The 10964-nt window shown below is 45.1% G+C and overlaps 1 protein-coding gene across 1 annotated transcript; it reads left to right on the forward strand.

The window, feature by feature from the left end:
• The first annotated feature begins 811 nt into the window (after window positions 1-811).
• Window positions 812-9981, forward strand: PSMC2 (proteasome 26S subunit, ATPase 2). The gene is made up of 12 exons (XM_054399877.1): window positions 812-948; window positions 2963-3000; window positions 4398-4479; window positions 5449-5548; window positions 5836-5967; window positions 6564-6636; window positions 6758-6853; window positions 7112-7276; window positions 8057-8144; window positions 8836-9038; window positions 9539-9635; window positions 9731-9981. The coding sequence occupies exons 1-12, from the start codon at window positions 879-881 to the stop codon at window positions 9886-9888; spliced, it is 1302 nt and encodes a 433-aa protein (XP_054255852.1). The 5' UTR covers window positions 812-878; the 3' UTR covers window positions 9889-9981.
• Window positions 9982-10964: the final 983 nt, after the last annotated feature.

Raw genomic sequence — 10964 nt, forward strand, 5'->3', positions numbered from 1 at the left:
TTGAAATGAGGATTAAGGCAGATGCAACACGCGAAGAGGACAGAATTAAAATAAAATAAGCAGGAAAGCTCTTCACAAACATAAGATTTTTCAACTCTAATGCCTAAACAGGTGCCTAGGAGATGTTTGTTCTTCTATTTTATCCCGGGCACACACGCTCAAGCCACGGAAAGCCCCGGTCCTGACATCAGCGACACAGGGTTGCCCTGCGTCCCGGCAGGACGGGTAGCGGCGGAAGATCCCGACAGCAGCCCACCGGTCCCCTCCCCGGCTTGGTGGCTTGGTACCGACTACAGGCCCACGGCCGAGCTGCTCCTGCCTCCGCCCCTGCCCGAGAGGCCAGCGGTACCTACCGGCCGACAGGGCCCTGGTGACGGCCGTGACCTGCCCCTCCTGCGCGCTCCGCAGCATGGTGGCGGCGGGCGGGAGTGAGCCTCGATCCTGGGCACTGGGCCCTACTCGCCTCGCCTCGCCGGTTGCCAGGAGCCGGCGCATGGAGGCGCCCGGCGAGCACTTCCGGGGCGGCAGCAGTGTGAGGCGGGATAAGCGGCCCGTCGGGGTCCAGCCTCCTCTCCGCTCCTCTCGCTCCTCTGCCTGCTCCATACAGCCTCTCTGCAATGGCCCAGCATCCACAGCGAGGCCTGGCTAGACCCGGCGACCTGGTTCTAACCGTCGCTATGGCAGGCGGAACTCTATAGCGGAGGCAGCAGAGCCGGGGGGAAGAAGATAGAGATGTCTTCGTGCTGGCGGCGCACGCGAGTCGGTGCACCCTCCTTTGGTGTCCCCCCGGCGTGGCCTGACTCGGCTCGGCCGGAAGCCCCAGCGGTGCTGAGTAACGCATCCGGGACAGAGCGGGCCGCGGGTTAGAGGCTGCCAAAATGCCGGACTACCTGGGCGCTGACCAGAGGAAGACCAAGGAGGAGGAGAAGGAAGATAAACCCATCCGTGGTGAGAGGCGATGTGGGCGGGGGTCCGACCCGGTCTGGCCTGTCGCTTCCCTGTGGCCCACTAGCCGTTGTCGCGGCCATGGATGGTGGAGCTGGCAGTGCCGGGTATGGGGCATCAGGGCAGGGGCGGCGCTGCCGGCGGCCCTTTCGGTGCCGGGAGCGGCGGGGCTGCTGGGGCACAGCTGGCGAAGAAAAAAAAGACATTGCAATCCCTCTGATGCGTTTTTTGCGCGGCTTCTCCGGCCCGGAGCCGGGTCCTGACGAGGTGGCGATCTCCAGGAGGCAGTGGTGTTAAACGTAAACATCGCTCTGTGGTGGTTTTTTGTTTGTTGTTTTCTTCCCCAAAATTCTGTGGGAAAGCTGGGGAAAAATTAGGTCCACGAAGTCGCAGCCTGTTGAGGGCAAATGTTTAAGCAGCCCGGTGAAGGATTGTTTGATGAGGGGCGGTTATGGGGAGTGCCTTCGCCCTTCTGGCACTGTAGAGGGGCCGCTGCCGTCTGCAGCCGCGATCCACGGGGTACGGTGGATCCAAGGCTCGCTACGGTTCTCTTATAAAAGGCTCCTAAAAAGCCTAAATCGCTCTTCGTAAGACAAAAGGTCTTTTGTGGTTAATGATTAGTTAAAAAGACCAGTTTACTAAACCACGATACTTCTTCAATGGAAGTAGGAGAGAGAGAGAGGGGAGGGGCAAAGTTTTCTGGTGGTATTGGCATAGTGTGGTAGTTGCTGGTTGCTTCTCATGTTTGAATTTCTCTTGCCTTTTAATTTCATGTTAGTATATATTAAACCATGCATCTGGAGACAAAATCAACACTATATGCAATCAGTGGTGTACTTTGAACTGTTTTCATTCAAAGACGTTTAAAGTATAACAACATAGGGTTTAGTAGACATAAAAAACTCCGGTAGGGTGGTACAAATAGGAAAAAAAGCAGAGATCAACACAAAGAAAATCTTCTCAAAATAGTGTATAATACATGCTGCACTCAGATCTTCAATGGTGGGCAGGTTTTGGACTCTCTACCATAAAAAGATGCAGTGGTATTAGGAAAGAGGAAAAACAGGGCCAGGGATGCTTAAGGTGAAGACTACATGTGGTTGGGTGAAGAGGTAGCTTTTAGGGGAGGGGGAAGGGAATGTTAAAGGTCTGCAAAGTGATAATAAGTAGGGGGTGACAGATAGATTTGTCTTAGTTAACTGAGAGTTCTCTGGAGCAGTCCTTCAGGACTCTGCAAAAGCTGATGCATTTCACAGCTGATGCTGCTTGTTCTGATGGGGGAATCCCGAGGCTTAAGTACAGTTTTTAAATTTCAAGTTTAAGTCAAAAGAAGCACAATGCTGACTTAAATGAGAGCTTGCCTTTCTGAGTATTGTACTGAAGGTTGCTGGAAGTTTGCAATGATTCACAAAACTGACAAAAACTTCTAAAGGCTGTGATTGTGTTCATAGACCTTCTCTTTGGAGAAGGGATATTGGGCCAGATTTTCTTTCTTATATTATGACCAATCTGATGTTCTCTGGTTTACAATATTAAAACTCAGCATTATATTAATTACCAATTCCAGGCTGATTTAGTAGTTTATGGTAGCTTTTTGTTACTGAGATAACTTGGGTTTGGTTGCTGTTTCCTGCTCACACTGGGCATTCTGGAAAAGAGACATCACTGATGGAAACTACTGGCAGTTTTTTCATTGATGCTTTCTTAAATATTAAGAAACAAAGTTAAAAAGACAAAGTTTTGTTATCTTCATTTCCTTCTCTGTACAATCACAGATTGTTAAGCTACTCTGTGAGGCAGGGTTTACGTAGCTTGCTTGCTCTGAGCTGAGTGGTACAGATTTATGGCCTGAAGAGAGCATCTTAGATGTCTAATGCATTTTTGTCCCACATTGGTGTAGCTGAAACTCAGAAGAATCCCTTTGAAATACATGTTTTCATCTTTTAGAAGCAGCAGAATTGTTACTGCTAGTTTTGGTTTTGTAACTGGAAGATAAGTCTCTCCTGTCTCGTTTCAGCTTTGGATGAAGGAGATATTGCCCTGCTGAAAACCTATGTAAGTAGCACACATACAAAAGGCTGTTAAAGGGAAAAGGTAAGTCCTGGTAGGAACTGAATGCAGGAATGGAGTGATATGGAATTAGTGAGTAGTTGGTAAATCTGCTTCTCCTAATGCTTTCCTTTCACAAAATACTTCATCCCTTTCCATCTTCCAATGAGAAAGCCCCAAAACCCAACTCACAACCCTAAAAGTAATCCAGCAGGTTTGTTGACTTGAAAGTAATGAATGTGTTATTTATTTATTTATTTAGTTGTTTCCCTCCCTCTTAGTTTTGTTTGTGTTTGTAGCTGATCATCATAGTGGTTCAACAGCTAGGACTTTGCTAGGGCTTTTTCTCTAACCAATTTCCTTGCTTTATAAAGAGCAGTAAGACCTCTTCTCTCACCAAAATGACTTCTTTTTAGTTATCATTTAATAAACCTATTAATGACAGACCTTGTGAAAAAGAATGTAATCTGGGGAGTCATTTTCCATGAGCATTAAGGCTTAAAATGCACATCATCTCTCTTCACTCAAAGTACAGTGGGCCTATAAAAGCTCTTGAAAAGTGGGACTTGCAGCTTAGAGCATGTCCAGATTTTAATGTTTGTCAGAAGTCTGAATTTTTGTTGATCCTGAGACTCCTTTATGAAGCTCTGGAGTACAGCTTGTGCCCACTGTGGCATCTTCTTTTGCCAGTTTGCTATGAAAGGGATTACTTGAAGGAAATCCAGCTCCAGATCTGCCTTCATTAGGCAGGGAAAGGCAGCAGAGCACTTTATCACAAGCAAGAATCTAATTTCTGGTTGAGATTATGGAGTCTCCTTCTCTGGAGATACTCAAAACCTGCCTGGATGCTGGCCTGGGCAGGCTGCTCTAGGTGAATCTGCTTTAGCAGGAGGGTTGAACTGGTTGATTTCCAGAGGTCCCTTCCAACCCCTCCCATTCTGTGATTTGCCCCATGATCTTTATGCTATCTTCTGTGGGTGACAGAAGAGTTCAGTAGGGTGGTGAAAGCACTCAGACAGGTAATTTTCAGATAATATCTACAGGATTCTGTCTCTGTAATTCTTACTAAGTTTTGATGGTTTGTTGTTCGTTTTTTTTTTAATTTTGGAAATACAATAGTGTAAAAAAATTAAGGATGAATGACTAACAGAAAAACAAATCCTTAAAGTTTAGAAATGTGAAAAAATGGCCTTGACACACTTGGTCAGTTGTGCAGCTGCACTCTATTTTAGCAAACAGCAGTATTGTTACTGGACCTGAGTAGTGTCTGTTGGCTGCCATCAATAACTGGCTGTTCCACCAGGACAGTCTATGGAACACCTTGGTGCTCAGCAGCTATTGCCATTCTGTTCTAAATATAAAATACTCCAAATTCTGAAATCTACATGATATTCCTTCTCCAGGGCCAGAGCACGTACTCCAGGCAGATCAAGCAAGTCGAAGATGATATTCAGCAGTTGCTTAAGAAGATCAACGAGCTTACTGGTACCTTTCTTTCTTAAGACAGCTTTCAATAGAGGACCCACATGCAAGTGTGTGAGGAAGCTCATTGCAAACAACTCCTGCATTGGTTTATTATTGTTATTTTTCTCAAAAGAATGATTTTTTGCTTGGCCACCTGGGATTTTTGTTCTATAGGTGATGGTCTTTTTGATTGGACAAGGATAATCTGTCCATGTGATTATGTAATTGTATAGATTAACATATTTTTATTGAAAACTGCCATTTTTCTATATTATGGTGCATGAAACAAATACCCCTTTCTGCAACAAATAATTTGCTATGATTTGCATAATGCTGCATTTGAATAGTGAGTGAACTTCCATAGACTGCTAAACCCAACACTAAGGAGTGCCAGCAGTCCTTGTATAATGAACAAACACGGATCAGAGCAGGCAGCATTTGAAATCAGGTAGTCAGCAATGGCATTTACACTAAAAATTAATTTGTTCCCTAGCTTTTTCTTGTTTCATTGATATATTTTTGCTGCCCTGTTATTCATCTGCCAGTGGCCCTCAGTTTCCTAGGAGACTGCAGTTTCTCTTTTCCAGTGAACTCTCTGGTTCTTTCAAACACACTATGGAGATGGTACCTTTTATATCCATGTTTTGGAAGTTTGGTAAGGTTTTCCATTTGTGTGAATTCCTTAGCTTCTGCTAACTTGCACTAAAGCTTTTCCTCAGTGAAATACTTGCAGAGTTTCATTCCTTTGTGAGATATCTGTCAAGCTTGGTTGTAGTTGTCCCAACACTGCAAAATTGTGTTAGAGGGTGGGCCAGCTAGGATGTGCATGTTTATCTAGCACAGTCATGTAGGCCTCATTTCTTTAGGAAGCTTATTTTTCAGGGATTTCATCGAAGGTATCTATGCATGGGTTTGGGAGATCTCTCACAAAGCTTATGTCTAAGGTTCTTGGTGTGGGAAGGGTTGCTGAGCTGTCTGTGTTGTATGCAGGAATCAAGGAATCTGACACTGGCCTGGCTCCTCCTGCCCTCTGGGATCTGGCTGCAGATAAGCAAACTCTGCAGAGTGAGCAGCCATTACAGGTTGCCAGGTTGGTGCACTCTTCTCTCTGCAGTGGGGCTGGGTTCCAGATGTGATTGACAGCTTTTGTTGTGCATATTGAAAGTGCTTTCACTACTGTGTCAGCAAGGAGCTGTGTCGTGCTTGATGCTGCATGACCTCCTTCATGCCTGTACCTATTTCTGTAACTGTTAGCTGATGCTGTAGCAATGCAATCAGAGTACAAGACATACTTCAGTGTGACCGGAAACAGGACTCTCCTCTTGATGCTCATACAAACAGCGAGCTGCTTGGTGTTAATTGTGTGCTCTGTATTAGGTGTACAAAGATAATCAATGCAGACTCTGAGGATCCCAAGTACATCATCAATGTCAAGCAGTTTGCCAAATTTGTCGTGGATCTCAGCGACCAAGTGGCACCTACTGACATAGAAGAAGGCATGAGAGTTGGGTAGGCAGAATCTTTGTTCTTCTGAGTTTTTCTGGAGCTTTCTCATCTGATCCATTAGTTGGACAGGTCAGCATCTATCATTACATCCTTTTGCAGTGGTTGGAATGGTAACAGTAATGTGTTTGGAGACAGTAACTCACCTGGATGCTGTGCTAGAATCTTGTGATTTTGATGTCATTTTGATGGAAACTATGTCATGGACCGAAACCTGTCAGTTGGGGCTCAGCTTCCAGGGGCCTTCATAGCCTGCTTCCTCTGTGGTGTCTGCACAGTTGCACACAGGGCAGCTCCAGGACATCTTCACCCCAGAGGTGAAGCCTGTTACTTTTACAGTCAATATTTTCCCAGTTTGCTCTGTGTGTTATTTTGAAGCTTAGCTTTCAAAATACTTCAGACTTAATGTTTTTGGAAACCTTAAAATTCTTTGCAGGAGGCGTTCCAATTTCTAGCCCATCTGACTATTAGCTTTAAGGGCAGGGCTGTTCTGATGCAACAGAAAAGAAGTTTAAGAATTCAGCTTCTAATTTACAGTTGTTTCTACATTACAGTTTAATTAAACAGTGTTAGAATAATAGTCTTTTATGCTTTCTCACCAGGGTGGACAGAAACAAGTATCAAATCCATATCCCATTGCCTCCAAAGATTGATCCCACAGTCACCATGATGCAAGTGAGAACTGCCTTTGCTTAATATGATATTGGTTTGTCTTGTAATTTTGTTTTCTTTGTGCTGTTGAAGAGTGATATGCAGCATCAGGCTGTTAACTCTCACTCAACTTCTTGTTGTGTAGGTAGAAGAAAAACCAGATGTCACTTACAGTGATGTTGGTGGCTGTAAAGAGCAGATTGAAAAGCTGAGGGAGGTGGTTGAAACCCCTCTGCTTCATGTAAGTAACCTCCAGACTGAAACTTTGGTTATTTTAAAAGTATTCTGGTCATCTCTTAGCATTGGAAAAGGTAAGAGAAGATCATTTAGCTGGGTGTGAACACCTAAGTGGGAGGATAAGTGGTTTAACATATGAAATCTGGCCTAGTCTAGTCTGTACTGCTCTTCACTGATGATTGTCTTAAATTTACATACACTCTGTGATGCACATCATCTTTACTGTGCATCTAACCTTGCCTTCTGCTTCCTTCCATTACAGCCTGAGAGGTTTGTTAACCTTGGCATTGAGCCTCCTAAAGGAGTGCTTCTGTTTGGGCCACCTGGGACGGGCAAAACACTTTGTGCCCGTGCTGTTGCCAACAGGACTGATGCCTGCTTCATCAGAGTCATTGGATCTGAGCTGGTGCAGAAGTACGTGGGAGAGGTGAGAGTAAACTCCTGGTGGAGTGTGCAGATCCCTAGTTGTAGGGACCAGACACCATAGTGGGTATGATGGGTGAGTCTACTTGTGTCTGTTGGAGGTAGGAGTGGGGAGGAACCGCTGGACAAATCCCTGCAGATCAGGCAAGCAGTTCTAAGACCTGAAATGTGTGGTAACTGACAGATTTTGCAGGGCAGAGTTTAATCTGCAGTCTGGGAGGACTCTAGAATTAAGATTCCTTTCCCAACTCTGCCACTTATTTTTCACTAGGCCCTGGGGTGACTAACTTGATCTATAGTTCTAAATTTGAGAGTAGTCATTTCCCTCTTGGTTCTAAATGGCTTTAAGGTTTGATAATCTGTTATACAGAACCATAGAACTGTTTAGGTTGGAAAAGCCTTCTAAGATTATCCAGTCCCACCATAAACCAACCACCACCATGTCCCCAAGTGCCATGTCCATGCATTTTTTTAACACCTCCAGGGAGAGTGACTCTACCACCTCCCTGGGCAGCCTGTTCCAATCCCTGACCACTCTTGCAGCAAAGAATTTTTCCTCATCTCCAACCTAAATCTCCCCTGATACAACTTGAGGCCGTTTCCTCTCGTTTGATCTCCTGATAGTAGGGAGAAAAGACAAACACTACTTCCAGGTAGCTGTAGAGAGCAGGGTTTTATTGTTGGAAACTTAAAAGTGCTTGGAAGCATGAGAAGTTTAATTTTGGTAGTTCAGAGCTGTGAATCTTTAGCAAAATCTTGATTTTTTTTTTTTTTCCACTTTCAGGGAGCTCGAATGGTTCGTGAACTCTTTGAGATGGCCAGAACTAAGAAAGCTTGTCTCATATTCTTTGATGAGATTGATGCCATTGGAGGTATTTTATAGTATCTATAGCTCTAGTCTCACATGCAATCTTCCAGCTTTTCTATTCATGTTGCAGTTCTTTGTGTTGCTTCATGTCAAGAAATGTGCTTGTATATACCTGTTTAAGCAAAACTACTGCCAGCATGTCTTGTGCATGGGTGGCTGTCAAGAAGTGGTTTAGATAGCTTGGACATGTTTAGCCCTGCTGAAGTAATTTGTTTCACCTTTGGAACACCTAGATCATTTAAACTTTACTGAAGAGTCTCTGCATTGTCTTTGCAGAAACTACTGCTAGTTTACCCCTGCTTCAGCTCCTGAACTACAAACTAAAGCTTTATTGCACCCTGAATTGTTTATTTCTGACATCTTTTCCACAAAGGCAGTAGAATATGTATTAAAGATGTTTAAGATAGATTACTTAAGTCTTTTGAAAGTACAGCAGTTTTTATGCAGACAAGGCAGGGCAGACCACCAACGACACTGTTTCTCAGCTCCAGCAGTTTGGCCAGTGGTTAGTCAGGGAGAAAGGCCCTTTCATCCTAAGGAAACAGGTGATTTTCAAACAGCCCCCTCAGAGTCCTTCAAGCTTGTCACAAATATTCCTGTGGAATTTAGATTTATTTTTTCAGGTGTCTTCTATGTAGGCACTGTGACATGTCCTTCATGCCCTGAAGGTCCCTTTCTTTGTGTCTCCTGTCCAGGTGCTCGCTTTGATGATGGGGCTGGGGGTGACAATGAAGTGCAGCGTACTATGCTGGAGCTGATCAACCAGCTGGATGGGTTTGACCCACGAGGTAACATCAAAGTGCTGATGGCCACAAACAGACCAGATACTCTGGACCCAGCTCTGATGAGGCCTGGCAGGCTGGATAGGAAGATAGAGTTCAGCTTGCCTGACCTTGAGGTGAGAAAGCTTCCCTTGGCAGTGCATTCTGATACGAGGCTGTGCTTCAGTGACAGCATTGTTGTCTGGGGCAGGTTGTGGGGATTCACATGAGCAGCACTCATGAAACCACACAGAAGTGGAGGGGTTAAAGATGCACCAAAAGGTTTTTCCAACACTACACCAATTCCAAGGAGCCTTGATGAATAGCTGCATGCGCCATATATTCCTGACTCAACAGGTAGAGTCACTCAACCAGATCTGTGATTTAGTTCTTGAGTTGAAATGTGTCTTGTTTGGCTCTTTGAGAGAGATTTCTTGAGGCACTTCTACCATTAAGGCTCTTTTAGAAGGTACTCTCTTAATGTCATGGACATCTAGACATGCTAGTCCTGACACAAGAAGCTATAATTTGGCATCAAATAAAAGATGTATTTTTCATCTGCCTGTGAGCAGCTGCACCTTGAGAGTCAGTATCTCTTTCCCAGCACCAACACTTGTGTCATCCCCTCCTTTTCCAGGGTCGAACTCACATATTCAAGATCCACGCTCGCTCGATGAGCGTTGAGAGAGACATCAGATTTGAGCTGCTGGCCCGGCTGTGCCCTAACAGCACAGGTAAGCTGAACTTGGTGTATTGTCTTTAACAGTCCTGTGGCTGCTTCACCTCCACTGGTGGTCAGTATTGATGTGGTTTCCCCTCCCTTGCACAGGTGCTGAGATCCGCAGTGTCTGCACAGAGGCAGGCATGTTTGCAATCCGGGCACGGCGGAAAATCGCAACGGAGAAAGACTTCCTGGAGGCAGTGAACAAAGTCATCAAGTCCTATGCAAAGTTCAGTGCCACCCCCCGCTACATGACCTACAACTAACACCTGGCAGTGGTTTTCCTGTTCTATTGTGAAACAAAAAGCCAAGAGTGGTAATTCCTGTCTTGTTCTTGGAAGCTAGAAATAAACGGAGGATTCCAGCTGGTAGGGGTGAGTTTGTTCTGTGCTAGTGCAGTATTGCTGCTGGAGGGAAGGAACCTCAGTGACACTGCAGCAACACAGCCTAAAGCAGTGAGAACTGTTGAAATCAGATACTCAGGCAATGTTAGAACTCCAGAGTTTACATCTTTAGTCACCCACTGCAGTCACCAAAACTAGAGATGCTGGAAGATCCTCAAGTGACTGCAGTGGTGTCCAGGTGTGCTCAGGAGTGTGTGTGTCAGACTCAGCACTGAGGTGGCTGTGTCTCAAGGAAACTCATGGACTGCACAGACTGGACCCCAGATGAAGGTAGATCCAGCTCTGCTTAGGTGCTTGGTGGTCTGAGTCACTGCCCAGCTTAGGGCAGACCTGAAAGGGTATTTTTTCTCTCCCTGGGAGAATGTTCTGGGACCATCATAATGTGGTGGGTTGTTGGTTTTGTGTTTGGTTGTGGGGTTTTTTTGTTTGTTTGTTTGTTTTTGGTTTTCCTCCTTCAGTGGTTTTCTTCATCCCTTATGCTGAAATCCTTTCTTAGCAAATAGTAAGTGGGTCAAGGAGGAAGAATTGTGCTTTCTTAATGCTAAGGGAAGGAAGGGAGATTCCTTTCTCTTGTTCCAGCTCTAAGATTCAATTAGATTCAATTTTGTTACCATTCTGCTAGTGAGCACTTTGATACATAGATCATGTCTCTTCATAAAACACCTGGGGAAAAAAACCTGCTGTTGGGAACTGCTTTGGATTTGAGAAAGGGTTTATCAGCTCTCATTTTGTGACAGCTGGCAGACTGTTGAGGTTCAACAAGGATAAATGCAGAGTCCTGCACCTGGGAAGGAATAATAAACTGCACCAGTAGAGGTTAGGAGGCAATCTGATAGAGAGTAGCCCTGTGGTGTCCTAGTGGACAATTAAGTTATCCATAGGACAGCAATGTGCCTTTGTGGCCAAGAAGGCCAATGGGATCCTGGGGTGCATTAAGA

The sequence above is a fragment of the Indicator indicator genome, chromosome 3 (genome assembly GCF_027791375.1).
Source record: "Indicator indicator isolate 239-I01 chromosome 3, UM_Iind_1.1, whole genome shotgun sequence".
NCBI classification, from domain to species: domain Eukaryota; kingdom Metazoa; phylum Chordata; class Aves; order Piciformes; family Indicatoridae; genus Indicator; species Indicator indicator.

What these genes read in the sequence shown, in the direction of transcription:
- PSMC2 (XM_054399877.1), top strand. Translation starts at nt 879, where the DNA reads ATGCCGGACTACCTGGGCGCTGACCAGAGGAAGACCAAGGAGGAGGAG. An exon ending in GAAGATCAACGAGCTTACTG is followed by an intron (nt 4,480 to 5,448) that starts GTACCTTTCTTT and finishes TGTTGTATGCAG; the next exon opens with GAATCAAGGAATCTGACACT. An exon ending in TTGAAACCCCTCTGCTTCAT is followed by an intron (nt 6,854 to 7,111) that starts GTAAGTAACCTC and finishes CTTCCATTACAG; the next exon opens with CCTGAGAGGTTTGTTAACCT.